Genomic DNA, 17,951 nt, shown 5'->3' with positions numbered 1-17,951 from the left:
ACAGCTCAGAAATAAGTCGGCATGAGTGTGAAGAACCACAGTGCTTTCTGGGGAAAGGAGTGCTACACACCTGACTTCTGAACTTCCTAGAGCACGCACAGCAGTGAGCCCGTGGGGTCTCGACCAAGGCCAACCTCTGTCTGAAAATTTCAGGGTGGATCTTCAGAGCCGTTCCACCCGTCCCATCCATCACTCCGACTCTTTGTTTCACTTTATCTTCTGCTCTTTAGCACATGTCTGTATGAGTTACAGGGCTGCTGTAACAAGGACCACAAAACGAGTGGCTGTTTAGGAGTTATTCTCTCACAGTTCTTGAGGCCAGATGTCCAAAATTAGTTTCACTGGCCAAAATCAAGGTGTTGGCAGAGCCCCAGAGGCTCTAGGGAAGACTCTGCTCCTTGCTTCTTACAGCTTTCGGTGGCTGCCAGCAATCCTTGGCTTGGAGTCGCATCATACCAGTCTCTGCCTCCACTGTCACATTGTTCCTGTCTAAAAATCTCCCTCCCTCTTATAGAGACACTTGTGATTTCATTTGGGACCCATCTGCATAATCCAAGATAATCTCCCCATCTCAAGACCTTAACATCTTTGGCCATATAAGCTAATATTCATGGGTTTCAGGGATTAGGACCTGATCTCTTTGGGGACATCTTCCCACCAAGCACAGTGACCATCAGGACGTGCTCCTCGGCAAGATCTCCTTCTGCACAGTTCTTACCTTCACCCATCCTGACCTAGGCCCTCCCACCTCACAGGGGGACTCGTCATTGCACTGTTCCCAGGGTGATGCCCCCACGTGCTTGTTTGAATACCTCACACCTCCCTGGGGATGTTTTTCCACAGGTTATCACCTCTCTCCCTCATATTATTCCCTCACTTTTTTTTCCTCCTCTAACACTTTGTCACCTAAAGTTCCCTTAGAACACTTTTCCCACCCTGCCCTGTATCGTGCTGATAATTCACGTCTTCGCCTCTCTTCTACCATAGACCCCTTGAGGGGCAAGGGTGAACTTATCCTCCCAAGAGGATAGCACAACAGGTGCTGAGATATTTTGTTTTGTGTGTGTCATCATCTTCCTAACTAGATAAGAACCTGTCTAGAGCCAGAGACTAGAGCTTGTGGTCTCCAGAGTTCCACATAAGATAAGCAGAGGCTTGAACAATCATGCTGTCATAGATGCTGTGCTACTGGAAGCACCACTGCTAGATGGGAGAAAAGAGGAGAGACCACCAGTGACTGGTGAGGGCAGGGTGCCCAGCACTGAGTCCCCACACCTGGCTGTCACTGGCAGCTGTGGCCCTGGCAGGTCCTTGTGTCTCAGAGCCTCACTTTCCTCATCTGCAAGATAAAGAAAACACACCTTTCACAAGGCTATTGTGGGGGCCAAGGAAAATTAGGGAACACACATGAGGACACTTCTTGACTATACCGCAGCTCCGCCCCTTCTACCCGTCTCACCATGGTTCCTTCTTTATATCCTTAGTTGTAGAAGATCTTTTCTGCTAGGTTTCAGTCTTTCTCATCAATAGTTGCCCTACAAAAAGTTCTAGTTTTAGTGTGAGAATGCTTCTTAAACTCTAAGGAGCTATGACAAGACTAGCTGCTGCTGTCCTGACCTTTATCTTTAATTTTAGGTACCTTCCTGTGTGAGTCTCCAGTGTTAGCCATGCACGAAGAAAACGTTTATACAGTGGAGCCAAACCGAGTCCAAGTTCGAACCTGGCAGGTAAATTGCCGCTCTAGAGTGAGTGGCCTGTGACGTTAAAGACAATTAGAGCAGAGTTTAAAATGCCATTTCTAAATCAAGCCAGAGCTTTCTTAATGACTACACTCAGCCGCATCAGATTGCCCCAACTAGGTGCTTGGTTGTAAAAATGGATTGTCGGATAGCCGCTCCATCGACAGCTCTTGTGACTTCAAAAGTCAGGAGGTGAGGCAGTGGCCTTTTGCAGTGAAAAGGACTACATGGCTGGACCTTGAGTGCGTGGGGGTGTGAAATGGGAGGAAATTTTGCTGTGTTTAATGCGCATCTTGAGGGCTGAGGGGTCATCAGTTCAGGACATATCTTTAGGCAGACCTTTCCCTGCACGTGTCTGAGGGTGAGGCCAGGATGGGAGCAATGTGTGCCTCCAGGATGACAGGCCTTTAACACACCATTCTGTTCCCTCCGGGTGGTGTGCAGTAAGGAAACCCTGCCCACATCCCGGCACACTTGCTGGACCCCCAGGGCTGACATGGTATATTAGTTTCCTGAGCCTGCCATAACCAATGACCACAAACTTAGTGGCTTAAAACAATAGAAATTTATTTTCCTTGCAGTTCGGGAGGCCAGAAGTCCTAAATCTAGGTGTGGGCAAGGTTGGCTCCTTCTGAGGCTCTGAGGGCGAATTTGTCCCATGCCCCTTCCAGCTTTTGGTGTTGCTGGCATTCCTTGCATTCCTCAGCCTGTAAACAGATGACTCCAGTCTTTGCTTCCATCTTTACATGGCCTTCTCCCTGTATCTTAGAAGAACACTTACCCTTGGATTTAGGGTCCACCCTAATCCAGGGTTGTCTCCTTTTGAGATCCTTAATTATATCTGCAAAGACCCTTTTTCCAAGATACATCCAAGTGGATGTATCTTTCAGGGGCTACCATTCAGCCCAGTACATGCAACAGTGTTCTGCATCATGGTTGAGGACATTTGTTACGGTACTGGTTTTAGCTCTCAGTATGACTGCTTTGTCCAGCTCTGAGTTCTTTCCTAGGGTCCAGCATTTGATTTCCCAGGGCTGCCATGTCCGTGTCCTTGTACCTCACAGCCTGCACTTCCACTCTTGCATTCAGCAATTCCTGAAAGAGCTTCCATGCAGTTCTACTTTCTAGCAGGAGGATCAGACAGTAAAGGAGCACACTGAAGTGTGGAGGTGGGTGGGAAGTATTGCAGGGGGTGGCATTGGAATAGAGACCTGACAAGTCAGGGAAGCGCCCGAAGCCCCACTCGCCTCCTGGGGCAAAGTGCAGGTGGAGGGAGCTGGGGCCTGGTGAGATACCTGCCCTGCTTCAGGTCAAAAGGGAGGCAGAGAGGCTGGAGGGAAGGAGGGATGGGCCTTGCATACTGCTGATAGTTGTGTAGGGGCATCAGCTGTGGACATAAAGCCGAGGCAGGGAGGGGCCCTCCTAACAAAAGATGAGGGAGCAGCTGGGTTATCAGAGGGGTGACCTGCGGAGCTGGAGAGTAGAGGCATGCAAGGAAAGAAGGAAAGATCTGCAGGGAAGAGGCGAAAGGCATACTGGGAAAGAAGGATATGCCTGCTGGAAAATGGGGGAATGGCATGCTGGGAAAGAATGATAGGTCTGATGGGAAGGAGCGAAAAGCATGCTGGGAAGGGGCAAGAGGCATACTGGGAAAGGGGCGAAAGGCATACTGGGAAAGGGGCAAAAGGTATAATGGGAAAGGGGCAATAAGGCATAATGGAAGAGAATGAAAGACCTGCTGGGAAAGGGCGAAAGGCATGCTGGGAAAGAAGGATAGGCCTGCTGGAGAAGGGGGAAAGGCATACTGGGAAAGAATGATAGGCCTGATGGGAAGGAGCAAAAGGCATGCTGGGAAAGGGGTGAAAGGTATACTGGGAAAGAATGATAGGCCTGTAGGAAGGGGTGAAATGCATACTGGGAAAGAAGCAAAGGCCTGCTGGGAAGGGGCAAAAGGCATGCTGGGAAAGGGGTGAAAGGCATACTGGGAAAGAATGATAGGCCTGCTGGGAAGTGGTGAAAGGCATACTGGGAAAGGGGCAAAAAATCAGCTGGAAATCATGGAGGGAACTTAGGAGCGTCTGACTGCAGACAGTCTAGAGTTTAGACTTTTTTGTTGATTTTTAGCTTAAGGAATATGTGACCATTGTGATTAGTAAAGTAATGCCAGCCTGTGAAAGGAATTCATTAGCTCCTCTCCTCTCGTCGGAAAGGTGGAGTGTGTCTCCAGACCTTTCTCCCTGCCCGTGCATCCATGACACACAAACTGCAGTTGTTGCTGGTTTGTGTGGTGATGGGACAGCCGTTATGTACCTCATGGTTCTTGCAGAAGCTTCCTCCAGGCGGGAGCGCAGAGCCCCGCTGGTTCCTGTGCTTCCTGCGGGCACTGCGAGGAGAGGTGGGAAGCTGAGCGGGGGCTAGTGTCTGACAGACACCCGTGGAGGCAAAGCCTCGGGGGACCAGGTGGAAGTTGGAAGGCAGGAGGTGTGGAGCCCGAGTGACACGGTGCGTTTTGGCTTGTTTTTTTCTTGGTTTTGTGTTTTCTTCCTAGAAGATCACTTATGTGTGGGAAGGACTAGGGCAGCTGGTGAGCAGTGAAGGCGGGTAGGAGAGGCCACAGGTGAGAGGTCCGGGGGCTTGGAGCGGGGCAGTGGGCAGGGAGCCAGGCCAGAGTCGGCAGTTAGGGGCGTGGTGAGCAACTGGCATAGGAGGGAGGAACTGTGGACATTCTAGTTGTCTAGTTTGCGGGTCTGTGCTAATTGTGGAGCCTTAAGGTGGAAAGTACAGAAGCAGAGCAGGGCTGGGGGGGAAGGGTGCAAGTGTGAGGTGCCTCGGACACCCTTCAGAGATGTCCCAGTGTTACCTGAAAACCAGGTTCGCCTCTCGGTTGGTGTCAGCCAATAGACAGAAGCAAGCTAAGATCGGGAGAAGGAAGGATTTATTATTACTTGCAGCCAGTAAGGAGAACACGGGGGATCTTTCCCAAAACAGTGTCTCCCTGAACAGCAAAATTGGGGAAGTTTTAAGCTAAGGGTACAAGCATATTCACAAAGGAGTTTCAGCAGAGGAGAATTCAGGGTAGAATTGGGGCAAAGGTCAACAGAGTCCAAGCTCTGTTGATTGAAGTCAGTGGGTAGGAGCCTTATTTCCTGCAGAACTCAAAGGTGTATTATTATGTATATCCCTTGAGGAACCAGGACCTGCCCCAAGGCTGCTCCTCCCTTGTTTCTGCATTCCCTCCCTAAGATCATGAATTACTGAGGCCTGTTCTAGGACCAGCACTGTGGCCAGGCTTAGATCACAAAATGGCTTGGGCTAAAATGGGTCCTCTTATGTCAAGAAAACCACTCCTGGTTGTCTTTCTCCAGGAACCTTCCCCCCAGCCTATATGCTTACACCAGAGCCAGCTGGAAACACTGCTCTGGAGGCAGGAGCCCGGGCCGCGCTCTGAAGCAGGGGATGGGAATTGGGACATATCATTGAGGCAGTGTGGAAGGAGAGGAGGTCAGGTTTGCACTGTGTACAGTGTGTCAGGAGCGGCAGAGGAGAGGTCGAGCAGAGGAGGCTGAGACCCTCGCTCTGTCCTCACCAGTGAGCCGTCGCCTGTGACTGTTGTTTGCTTGTTCCACAAACATACACTAACCTCCCTGCTGGGTGCATCAACATGAAGATCAGATTCCTCAGCTTGGAACTCACCCCCATGCTGTTTATCCCTCACCCTGAGTTTCCTGGACAGGTTGTGCAGCTTCCTGGCCTGCTCCCCAAGTCTCTGTGCCTGGCACTAGGAGTCTACTAAGTCCTGTTGGGAACCCCCCACCCCGTCCCTGGTCGTCCAGCCGGCTCCCCGCTCCCCCTGCACTGGAACCAGGCCTCCACCTGCCTCCCGCTCACTGTTGGGGTGCCCTGCTCCCAGCCCAGCGCCATGCCAGACAGACACTCACTGGGCACTGCTTGAATTGAGCCAGGAGCCTCTCTCAGCTCCAAGGACAAGGGTCAGTCCATGCACAAGACACACGAAAGCCTAAGCTCTGTGCAGGCCTGACTGTGGTCACTCTTTCCAAAATGCTATTAAAGTAAGAGTGACACTTTAAAACATAAGTGATTTGAAATCACTTGTGGCTCAAAACCCTCCAGAGTCTTCCAACTTCACATAGAACAAAATCTGACTCTCCACCTTGGCCTGCACTGATTACCCACTTGGCCTCTGCTCACTGCCCACCTCGGGGGCCACCCTTTGGCTACCACATTCCTTCCTGCTGTGCTGGCTCCTCCTTGTCCTGGAAAGCCGGGCTCAGCTCTCCAATAGGTGGCTCCTTCTCCCCAGTCTCAGTTCAGGTTTGCCCCCCAGACAAGACCCATTTCTCAGGCATTTACTGACGTATGATGTACACACAGGAAAGCGAGCATGTTGTGTGTGCAGCTCAGTGAGTTTTCACAGATGTATGTATCCGTGCCGCGACCACCATCCCTTCCGCTCACGGCCTCCCCCGGAGGTGACCACTTAGAGGACACTAGCCACACAGTCAGTTTCATTGGGGCTTTAACATAAGACCTTGCAGGCAGCACCTCCTGGACCAACCCAAGCAGGTGGAATTCAATGTCTTGCCACCTTGATAGTTTTGTTTTAGCATCCTGTCCGTCACCTGTCTACACTTGCTCAGGTTGAGTTACGTGTGTACTTGCTTGTTGACCTGGCTGCTACCTGTCTCCCCCTCTGAAAGTAAGCATCAGGGATCCCCCGAGGGCAGGGCCTCATCCTCCCCTCCCCGTGTGGGGTGAGACTCCAGCAGAGGGCAGGGCCCTGTGAATAAAGCCTCCCTGAATTCCCTGTTCCCTCCTTTTTTCTTCAGGGGACTGTGAAACAACTCCTGCCGTTTTCCGAGACAGAGGGGAACCCATGCTTCTTTGACATCTGTGGAAATTTCCTGGTTGTAGGGACAGACTTGGCTCACTTTAAAAGCTTTGATCTATCCCGAAGGTACAGTTTTTGTCCAAATAAAGGCGTTATATTTTTTAAATTAGTCAGGAGGCAGTGTGGTGGGTAGAAAATGGAAAGGAGGCAGCAAACTGCTTATGTTCTCATTTCAACATTAATGTGCAACTTACTTTTTTGAAATGCCTTATGTCTTGATTTAAATTCTTCATCTTTGCATGAAGGGGAAGGGACCAGCATCACTATGTGATGGACACATGACACAGTGCATTTGTCAAAATCCATAGAACTTTACAGCTCAAAGTGAGCCTTAATGTCTGCAAATTAAAAAAATCAGTTCAGGGGATCCCAGGATGGAATGCAGACGAGGCAGGACAACCCACCATTCGTGAGTGTGTGGAACTGCCTCCCTGGGAACCAGGTGCTGCCTGGGTCACCCTGGGACCGAGCGGGACCGTGAGACTAAGGGCTAAGGGGCCGCACGCGGCATGTGCTCTGCAGACGAAGTCAGTTCCCACGGGGCTCGGGGAGCAGTACCCACACTGCCATCCAGGCTGGACGTGAGCAGCCGAGGGATGGGATGGGGGCCCGAGGGAGCCAGCTTCTCACCTGGGTGGGAGGTTCCAGATCAGCAGGGGTGGAGGCTGGAGTGACCCCTGTGCTGGTGCATCCAAGGTGGAGATGTGAGTCTGAAGCAGAGTGCACCTTCACGTAGATGCAGGTGCATGCGTATAAAGATACCATGGCTATGAGGATACACACCAGTCAGTATACACACAGCCTGGCTCTGTCAGCCGTGGGGGCCTGGGGGCAATGACACCCCAAGAGCAACCAGCACATCCCGTGCCCGGATCTGGGTCTCTAAGTCCTCCTGCAGTAAAGGGAACTGATCTCCTCGGAGAAATGATACTGGGACTGAAGCAGGAAATACACCAAATGAGCCTGGAGACTCTGTCCCAGCCCGGAGGGGCCCAGGGAGACGAGACAATTAAATGTCAAGTGGGGCCTGGACAGGGGCCTAGGACAGGCAGAGGACACTAGGAGAAAAGTACGGAAATGTGAATAAAGCAAAAAAAAATCATGATGAGATACCTCTACAAGCCAGTGTTGTTTCTAATGGCAACAAACTGAAACAACTAAACAGGAGATTAGTTAAATAAATTTTAGTTTGTCCACACAGTGGAAAAGCACACAGCTGTAATGAAGTATGGGCAGCAGAGACCCCGGCCGGCTGTGCTGTGGGGCCGATGAAGCATCCTTAATAAGCTGCTCCTGTGTGAGACAGGGACAAAATACGTATTTGTGTTTGTTCACAGAAACAGAACTTTAAAACCTCACCCACCAAATAGCAGATTGTTATGTTGTACAGCTGAAACTAAGATAACGTGTGTGTCAATTATACCTTGACAAAAAAAATGTGAAAATAAAAAATCATCCTATGTTCTGAGCTCAGCCCATTTCCCGGGTCTCACATTACCGAAGTGAGAGCAGTTGGGCCCAAGCGGAGCTCAGTCCTCTGGGCCCAGGTTCCAGGCCGCTAGGAGAAGGGGCGCCTGCCATCCCACGGCGGTGCCACTGAGACCGCGTCCCTCCCCACAGAGAGGCGAAGGTGCACTGCAGCTGCAAGAGCCTGGCAGGGCTGGTCCCCGGCGTGGGGGGCATGGCCTCCCTCAGGTGCAACGCCAGCGGCAGCAAGATCAGCATCCTCCTCAGCAAGGTGGGTCCCCTCGTGCGCACGGCTCCTCCCACCCCTCCAGCTGGCCCTTCTGCGCCCCATACCCCATGCCCTTGACGTCCCCTCCTCCCCGGGCGGGCGGAGTGGTGGGGGAGCTTTCTGTCTGGCCTCTCCTCTCGCCTGGGGCCACCCTTCACCTCCCCACCTTCCTTCACTCCCTGTTTCGTCAGCAGCAGTGGTTTCTGCTTTGCAGAGACCCTCACCTCTTCCCTTTTCTGCCTCTTTCCATCACCCGACTAAATTCTCTGGGCACCAGGGGTGACGACTGTGGAAGGACCTTGGAGCCTCTTGCTTAGAGAGACACACGATGTGGGTGTGAAGGAGGCAGGTGGCTGGGTCGCCTGTTCTGGAGGAGCTAGTGCCTTCCCACCCGGCAGTGTCTGTTCATGCTCTCCTCATGCACTCACACATTCATTTGCTCACTCATTCATTCACTCATTCGCTCACTCATTCACTCATTCGCTCACTTATTTATTCACTCATTCTCTCACTCGTTCATTCAAGAGTGGATTGCTGGTTGCCCTCCATGTACCACACACTTTGCTGGCCACTGGAAACACAAACTGATCGGTTAAATGGCGGAATCGGCCCCTCCCCTCGGATAAGCAGACTCGAGTAAATTTTTACAACCCTGGTGAGAGCTGAGAGGAGAGGTGCAGAACTGGAGGTCAGTGGTAGGTGGAACAGCTCTCAAGAGTTCCGGAGGCTTCCAGGGGAGGTGGAGGTTGAGCCCAGGTGTGGGCTCGCCGGGTGGGCAAGTGATGGGGGCACAGCCCTGCCAAGGCGTCAGAGTGCGACCCCGTGGCAGAAGCATGGCTTCGCCAAGGTCTCCGGTCACTGGCAGAGGGGGAAGCCCAGGCTGAGTGGTCCGTGGGCTATCACAAGGTGGAAGATCCCTTGGGGCCCATCACAGCCATACTTGGCTGTAGGGCAGGGAAGGACAGTGACTGAGAGGAGGTGGGTGAGGAGCCTTTGGGGGACGGAGGGGGGTCCTGTCTGGTTGTTGAGTTAAGGCATTTGAAGGGCGGCCTGTGGGCAGTTAGACACAAGCCTGAGTCTCAGCTGGGAGGTTTGGCTGGAGGTGGGGGTCCTACCAGCCGGAGGCCCAGGGTGGACCTGGGGAGGCTGAGGGAGGGGAAGCAGCTGAGCTGATGGGGAGAGACAGGCAGGCACCGCACACCAGGCAGTCCCGGGTCACTCATTCCTTCAGTGGCCAGGACGCTGCCCAGGTGTCCATGCACAGGCAGGAGATGCCCACACAGGAGGTAGGCAGGGTATCGGGACATGGTGCTGGGCAGTCCTGGGAAGGGCCTTTTCCTTGGTGCTGGGTGTGGACGCTGGTGAGAAGCGCGGACTGCTGAGTGACCATTGTCTCCGGAGGCCTGATTCTAAAGAGCAGAGCGAGCTTGAGGGAGCTCAACGCTCAGACCAGGGTCGGGAATGCTCGCCCTGGTGAAAGAAAAAATCAAAGAAAGAAAAGTTGAGCTAGGTTAAGGGGGCTTGCAGTGAAAGATAGCTCCCCTGCCCCACTGGCACTCCCCAGGGGAGGAGAGGCTGGGAGAAGCAGGAGGAGGAGGACGGGATGGAGCCCCTCTCCTTGCAGACCGGGGCGGGGTGGGGGTGGAGTCTGGGGTGGAGACTGAGTCCTGGCCCATCTTAACATGTCCCAGATGCTTCGTTGTTTGTCATTTTGCTTAGGGAATTGTGATGACTAGAAGCTTGCATTTTTATTTAGTCAAACCTATTGATGATTTTTAATTTGTGATTTCTTCCATTGCTCTTAAGCTTACAGTATTTTCTTTTGTCTAAGATATCGGTAATTTTTCATTTTCTTGCCTCTCTTTTCTTAAGCACATCCCTTTACCATCCCGGTATCTGTGGGAATAAAGGTTTAACTGTCTACGTGAGTTCTTAGCATTTTGCTCCAACAACCAAGCTGGTTCCCTTTTCTCAGCTTTTCTGAAGCTTCTCTATGGCGTTTACTTCATTTTTATTCACCTGCGTGAGAATTAGTTTATCAGAATCTCGGTCCCTCCTTGTCCCCATGGTTAATCCACCTCAGGTAAGATGACATCACGCTCACATCTGTATTAAGAACAGCTAGACAGCCATAGTCGACCTGCACAGTCCGAGAATTTGTCTTCAGTTTTCTGAAATTAGAAAGTAGTAAATCCATAGCCATTTCAGCAGGATGAACGTAAGCTGACGTTCGAATTACAAACGCTGGAGGCCCACTCGTGGGAGGGGCCGGATGGATGACCCGGGCATCTCTTCCAGGCGTGTGGCTGTCAGCGGGCGGGTACCCTGAGCTCCAGCTCTCTCTTCCCCAGGCTGACAACAGCCCCGATTCCAGAATCTGCTTCTACGACGTGGAAATGGACACAGTGACCATCCTCGACTTCAAGAGGGGACAGATAGATCAGAGAGAGACGTTGTCCTTTAATGGACAGGAGACTAAGAAGTAAGATTGTGGTTTGGGAGGATTTTGTTGGAAAAAATGTTGAAAACGATGTTCAGTTACTTGTTGGCTTCGAGGCAGGTTGTTGCTAAGTTTACTTCACACTTGGAAGAGCTCAGAGATCACGAGTGGTGGAAACCAGAGGTGAAATAGAAACAAACTCCCCTGGTCAATCGGGGTGGATTTGAGTCTCTAATCTGTTTTCCAGGTTCTAAGGTTCTGGAGTCATGGGGTCAGAACTCGAGCTTCTGAAAGGGCTGCAACTCGAGTGTCCACAAGGGCAGCCTGAGTCTTGGGGCACAGAGGGCCCGTCAGCGTCTCTGTTGGCGTGGAGAGTGTTTCTGAAAACACAGTGGTCTTTCTTCAGGGCATTGATGTACCACGTGTGTGAGGGTCCGTCTCTCTCTTTCAGAAGCCAGGCCCTCGCGGATGAGAGGCTGACGAATCTCGTGCCCGTGAGCCACTTCTGGGATCAGAGTGAGCCCAGGCTGTTTGTGTGTGAAGCCGTGCAGGAAGTGCCGGGCGCCCCGCTGCAGTCAACAGACAGGAAGGCCCTGGGCGAGGCCAGCACGGGCCCCACGGTACCACACGCTGTCGCCTTTGTGTTTAGATTGGTGGGGACGTGGCAGGCTCTGTCTTCCCAACAGGTCCACAGGGAAGTCCTGGGGAATGGATTCAGGAGAGCGAGCGCCCACCCCCAGGATGCCGGGGGACGCCTCTCCCCTCTGGGTTGACACTGAGAGCTGGCCCCACCCTCTGTCACGTGCCATTTTTTCTCGGCGGTTCAGAGCTCTTTATCAAAACAGTTAATGTGAACTTACCCCTTGATGTCAGCTCGTCCTGTGGGGTCCAGTTACTGAGGCCGACTCCTCAGTCATCCCCCGAACAATTGGCCCCCTTGCCCCTGTCTCCACCCCAACCCCCGGCTTTGCAGGGCCTCCCTCCCCAAAGCTGGTGACTCTCGGGCCCAGGACTCCAACACTTTCCAAGTCTTGGGTCCTGCAGGACACCCAGTGATATCTGAGAAAGCCCGGGGGCTGCGTGCGCCTCTCTGTGACCCAGAGGGATCTTCCGTAGGGTCCTCAGTAGGTCAGCAAAGGCCGGCCGGCCCTAGAGCTTCAGGTGACTTGTGTCCCTGCCAAAGGGACTTCCCTCCAGGACGTGAGAGGCTGGAGCCCCTGAGGCTACACAGGCACTCACACAGCAGGGCAGCCACCAGCCCCTCAGCCTCCGCGTCTCCTGGGCAGAAGGTCTGTGGCCGAGTCCTGCAGGACAGGGTCCCGCCGAGCACCGGCATCTCTGCTGTCCCTCCCTGAGAGCAGAGCAGAGTCTCCATGTCAAAGTCAAGAAACTGAAGGGGCTACTCTTGAAACACGGGAGCTCCTGAGCTTCACTCACCAGCGAGGGTGGAAGGGTTAGTCTTCACCACAAGGTCAGCGAGATGGGTCTAGTGGTTCCCAGGCCGGACGAGGTGCGTCCTCCAGGAGGGGAGTCAGAGAAGAGCGGAGCCTGGTGTGGTTGCTGTGTGCCCCAAGGAGGAAGGGGGTTATCTGTGTGCCCGTGTGTTGGCCCCTCTACTTTCTTTGTGTTTTATGTAAATATCCCAGCAGTGAAAATGGGATTGGGCGAGATTCAGGAAAGTTATTGCCAAACTAAGACAGAACGTCTCCCTCTGCAGGCAGATGTGCTGGTCCTGTCCTTCTTCGTCTCTGAAGAGCACGGCTTCCTGTTGCAGGACAGCTTCCTCCGGCCTCCCGTCTTCCAGACGCTCCTGGGAATCCAAGTGCCCCATTATTACTTCACGAGAAAGGTGGGAGCCTCCACATGCGCAGCCGTGTCTCAGGCCCTCCTCCCCACCGGGGCTCTTTCGTTAAACAAGCAAACCGTGTGCCCTGATTTGTCGCCTGAGATTCCCGCAGATCCGAGGTCTCTGTGTGGGGAAAGGCAGGCAGGCAGCAGTGCTGCTGAGGGTTGTCCCTTCCGGCGTCCCCCAAAGCACCGTACCCTTCCACTTTCCTGTCTTCTTTTTTAAAATTCTAGCTGGTTTTTTAAAAGTACGTATTCCTATATTTACTGTAGGAAATTCAGAAGCTTCAAATAAAGAAATAAAGACCAAGGATGCTGCAAATTTCCGTGGTCGCAGCCCCCAGAGGTGGTCACTGGGAAAGGCTGGCGGACAGCCTTTCAGGAGAGGTTTTGTCCTTTGCCCACATGTGTGTGCGTTACATACACTGGTTGTTTTTATTTTTTTTATTTTTATTTATTTTTTTGATGTGGACCGTTTTTAAAGTCTTCATTGAATTTGTTACACTATTGCTTCTGCTTTATGTTTTGGTGTTTTGGCCCTGAGGCACGTGGGATCTTAGCTCTCCCACCAGGGATCGAACCCGCACCCCCTGCATTGGAAGGCGAAGTCCCAACCACTGGACCACCAGGGAAGTCCCACGGGTGTGTTTTTAAATTTTTGATCAAACAGGGTTGTTTTCAGCACATGCCACCCACCCCCTCCCCCCACCGCCAACAAGGGTATTTTGGATGAGTTATTTGCCTTCCCTGGGACCTGGTCTCCACGTCCGCATGGTCCCTCCCAGACCTGAAATCAGCCATCCTCTGCCCTGAGATACTGTGCTGATCACAGGGGTGGGTGCATCTGTGGGGTAGGGGTGGCGGAATGTCCAGACCAGTTGAAACACTGGCTGAGCCACCTGTTCTCAGCTGGGCGCCAACACCGCCTACACAAAGGAGGCACGGCTGCGCTGGGACCTGAAGGCTGCAGCCTGTCGTTCGTGCCTTCCGTTCTGCAGAACTGCGAATGCGCTGGCCGCTGCTGCTCCTATTCTCATAAAATCTGCAGACTCCTCCCCTTCGTCAGCTCTTTGGGCTCCCCTGCTGCGTCTTTCTTTACTGTCATGTCGGAAGAAGGACTGAAGTATGTAGACTTTTACTTGGATTTTTTTGGCTCTTAGCGTAGGGTGATTTAAAATCAACCCTAAACATGAACTCTGTATTTTCTGCAGTTAGCAAGTGTTCCTTTTTTAGCCAGAGGTAAGGGCAGACCCCAGAGGACCCCCAGAGATGGCGGACATGCCATCTGAGCTTGGCTATCTCTGCTGGCTCCGGAGCTGAGACCCCTTGCCTGTGTGAACGGCTGTCTGCTCAGAAGCCAGGACGCAGGTCTCCCCGGGCCCCTCCCAGGGTTATTACTGACCTGAAGAGGTTTGGCAGGAAGGCCCAGGGTGGGCTGTCTGCTCTTTGTTCTGTGACTGTCATGGGCGAGCCGTGTGGGTCTGTGGGTCTCAGGCTGTGCTGATGCCCTCGTGCAACGTGCCCCCCTGAGACCACAGGCCAGGGTTGCCCCTGGGAACAGCATCCCCAGCCATCGAGGTCGGCAGCGAATAGTCTTTTCTGCACTTTGACTTGTGATCCGATGCAGTGAACTTTGTGAGGCTGTGTGGTTTCGATTCCAGGAGCCCCTGCGCTCTGTCCATGCAGGTTTTCTGAGTTCCCTCTTTTGAATAGACCAGTGCCTCCAGACAAGCATTTTTCTGAATTTCATTCTTATTTAGTGCTTTTATACGTTTTCATTTCTCTTTGATTTGAGACTCAAAACGTAGAGACAGCCTTTGAGCTCCTTCTCTTGGGCATCTCCCACGTCTTCACGCCTGGGCTTGTTTCCCGCAGTCTGAGTGCCGTCCTCCCCTCTGCCAGCCCCTCGGCTCTCTTCCCCCCGAGCATCCAGTTGGAGCTGCTGGCCCAGCAGAGGCCTGGGTGATGCTCCTCCCTGTTACCTGAGCTTTGCAGTTGCCCCAAGATGTGGTTTTCTTTGTTTTAAGCGACAGCTGTCTGTGTGCTGACACCTCCCGCCTCGCATGCTCCAGCTTTGTCGGGGGCCTGGCACGGCGTCAGCTCCTCGTTGGGGCAGCACGAACAGTCTTGTCTCCTGATGCTTGCGGTGAGGAAGTATTTCACTTACCTGTGTTTGCAACACAGGAAGTCTTATTCATTTGATCTCTCAGTGCGGCGGAGGAGGGGCCACGCAGCCTGTTTCCCTGAAGCGCCTGGCGTCCCGAGGTTCCTGTCCCCACACTCAAGGGTGTGATGTCAGTCGAACAGCCCTGGGCCCCCAGGTCCCACGTGTGTCCAGGGCAGGTGGCTCATCCCCTCGAGAGCAGAACACAAGGCGAGTGCAGGCAGGGGGCACCGTGAGCCGTGACCGCGGGCGCACTTGTTTCTGTGAGAATTCCCGCGTGTGCTCATGGGGAGCAGGGCTCTAATGAGGACGGGGCATCAGACCCACAGCAAGGCTGACGGAGGTCAGGCTGCTGTCTCGTGATTTGTGAAACCACAGCAGACAGCAAGTACCCCCATGGTTTTTGTGTCCACGTTTTCTGAAGGTTTCCCACTCAGTGCAAAATCAGCCCAAACTTGAGGACTCAGCTTCCTGCCGGATGTGACCCAGCCACTCGGCCACGAACCCTGACCAGGGCTGCTCCGGGCCTCTGCTTATGCTCTGCTCTGTGCCTGGAGGGTCTCCCTGTCCACACCTGGGTCTGATGAATCCTACCAGGGTTTCAAGGCCCAGATCAAGTGCCCCCAAAGTCGGGGGCTACAGTTGAACTTCAGAAGGATCCGTGACACAGGAGCTGCTGGGAACTGAGTCAGAGGCAGGTGGTGAAGGAGTCAGAGTCACAGCAGATACGAAACTGCCAGGGCGGGGGAGTGGGGTCCAAGGAGGTGGATCATGACCCCTCTTTACACGGGGGAGCCTGTGTAATCAGACGAATGGACGCTGCAGAGAGAGAGCAAGCCAGGTGGGAGACCGAGGGGGGTGTGTGCAGGTCCAGCCCAGGGGCGAGTGGAGGGCATGGAACCCCGTCTAGCTGGGAGGAGGGAAGTGGACTTGAGGATTTGTGGCCGGAGCTGGTGCAGAAGGCATGGTCCAGACAGTGCACTAAACTGTGCTTGTGCTGGGACCACAGGATTTCCTTCCTCTGCCTGCATGGGGGGTGTGGCGGGGGGGCCTGCACTAGGTGAAGGTTCTCCTGAGAAGCACCAGCAGAGGGCTCACCACCACTAATCCAGGTTACGTTTTGGAAACTTCTACTTGCAGTGATGCTGGCGTCGATTTTAATACCCTCTGCACACGTACACAGGTCTGACTTGATAGTAAAAGCTCTTTCTAGGAATTTTACAAACGGCCCTGGGAGGTAGGGATTTTCGCGCCTGTTCACGGCTCTTGAGCAGCTGATGTTAGTGCCTTAGCGGCTGGCAGGTCCCTGTGCGTCGACAGCCTGCGTCATCCGCTGTCTGAAGCCAGAGCCCCAAGTTCTGGTAGCTTCAAGGGGCCTGCAGACGTGTGTTGTGTTTGCCGAGAGCATTGCTGAATATGGGGTCTGTGTGCAGAGGGTCCCCGCAGCTGACGAGTACCCCCAGGGAGAGGCCCGGGGTGGGCCCTGGCTTTGCAGGGATCCACAAATAAACAGTGCCCTTTGTCGTTCAGCCAGGAGAAGTGGACCTCGAGGACCAGGTGGACTCCGGGTCCCAGCGCATCCCCCAGACGGTGGGCAGGAGGCCCCTGCGGGACTTCGTGGGTCTAGAGGACTGTGACAAGCCCACGCGGGACGCCATGCTCAACTTCACCTTCTTCCTGGCTGTCGGGGACATGGACGAAGCCTTCCGGTCCATCAAGCTCATCAAGAGGTGAGGGTTCTGCTCGCGAGGTGTGCGGCGCCCAGCTCCCTGCGGCCCTCCTTCAGGTCTCTTCCCTCCCCGCGAGTCTCATCGTCGCTGACTCTTCTTGGCGTTCCTGGTGTCTCATGGGTTTTCTCTCAAGGAGATGCTGGTGCTGGTGGAAACCCGGTTGTATATGGGCACCTGGCTGGCCTTGCGATGCTTGGTGTCTCGTGGGCTGTGATTTAGTTGTTTTGATTTACTTTACAGTGGACACTTCCTAGTTGAAAGTTCTACAGTTGCTAAATATTTATAACATCTGTCTGTCCAGGAATAATTGCACTAAACAGAAAAGTGTTTTTTGTTTTTGGCTGCGTTGGTCTTCGTTGCTGCGCACGGGCTTTCTCTAGTTGCGGTGAACAGGGGCTACTCTTCCTTGCGGTGCGTAGGCTTCTCATTGCAGTGGCTTCTCTTGTTGCGGAGCACGGGCTCTAGGCGCACAAGCTTCAGTAGTTGTGGCACACAGGCTCAGTAGTTGTGGCTCACAGGCTCTAGAGCGCAGGCTCAGTAGTTGTGGCACATGGGGCTTAGTTGCTGTGCAGCATGTGGGATCTTCCCGGATGAGGGCTTGAACCCGTGTCCCCTGCATTGGCAGGCAAATTCTTAACCACTGTGCCACGAGGGAAGCCCTAAACAGAAAAGGTTTTGATAGTAAACTCTCAAAACGGCAGGCAAAATGCAATTAAAATTGCTCTAAGTTGTCAATCAAGGGCTACCTATAGGCAGCTTCCTCTCTGTGCCTGTGAGAATTCAGAGCTTCTCAGGAGCATTTGACAGATTTTAATCGCCAAAGAGTAGAAAAACTATTGAAGGGTGAAATTCAAGTGGGAAGAGGAGGACGGGAGTTAGGGCACCCCAGCAGCTCTTGTCTGCAGTGATGGGTCTGTAACCCAGAAGCACCTTCCGAGCAGCCTGAGACCTGGTCTTGGTCCACAGCAGAGGGGCTTTTCCCTGCTGCAGGTGGGCAAGAGGCTTTTGATCAGGGAAGTGAAGAGTGGCTGGAGGCACTTTCCGTTTCATAGGAACTCGATCACAGACCATAGGTGAGCACGTGGCCCATGCAGTATATGTAGTCGTGTACGTAACACTGCTGAGACTGTACAGCTTGAGGTGCCCGGGGGAGGAAGGGCAGCCCTTTGGGTCCCCTAGTGTGCTGGCTGTACCTCTGCCCTGAGCTGCGCTTACGTCCGTGGTCAGCCCAGACGTGCTTTTAAGTCATTCTCCGTTGCTTTATGTTTTTTTAAAGCAACAACCGGATCTACCTCTTGCTCTGACTAAAGACAAATTCCTGGGGCAGCGTGGCCTTTGAATTCCAGACTGGTCACCGCACATCGTCTGGGAGGTGGAGGCAGCAAAGCT

The 17,951-nt window shown here is 53.4% G+C and overlaps 1 protein-coding gene and 1 long non-coding RNA gene across 11 annotated transcripts in view; one reads left to right on the top strand and one right to left on the bottom strand.

The window, feature by feature from the left end:
• The window catches only part of IFT140 (intraflagellar transport 140), a 71,685-nt gene that overhangs the window by 22,568 nt on the left and 31,166 nt on the right, over positions 1–17,951 (top strand). For all 10 annotated transcript variants that reach the window (XM_082431823.1, XM_082431817.1, XM_082431816.1 and 7 more), the window contains 7 exons: positions 1,636–1,727; positions 6,587–6,714; positions 8,269–8,386; positions 10,735–10,865; positions 11,275–11,443; positions 12,541–12,672; positions 16,363–16,562. In XM_082431823.1, the coding sequence (XP_082287949.1) occupies positions 1,636–1,727; positions 6,587–6,714; positions 8,269–8,386; positions 10,735–10,865; positions 11,275–11,443; positions 12,541–12,672; positions 16,363–16,562 (970 nt within the window). The remainder of the gene's footprint in view (positions 1–1,635; positions 1,728–6,586; positions 6,715–8,268; positions 8,387–10,734; positions 10,866–11,274; positions 11,444–12,540; positions 12,673–16,362; positions 16,563–17,951) is intronic.
• Positions 7,818–10,728, bottom strand: LOC309645980. The gene is made up of 2 exons (XR_014255149.1): positions 9,035–10,728; positions 7,818–7,941 (listed from the first exon to the last, which is right to left on the bottom strand). It is a non-coding gene; the product is annotated as an uncharacterized lncRNA (long non-coding RNA).

Source organism: Balaenoptera physalus, assembly GCF_965194825.1.
Source record: "Balaenoptera physalus genome assembly, chromosome: 16".
Classification (NCBI taxonomy): Eukaryota; Metazoa; Chordata; class Mammalia; order Artiodactyla; family Balaenopteridae; genus Balaenoptera; species Balaenoptera physalus.
The sequence above is the reverse complement of the archived record's forward strand: the minus strand, read 5'-3'. Positions and strand labels throughout refer to the sequence as shown.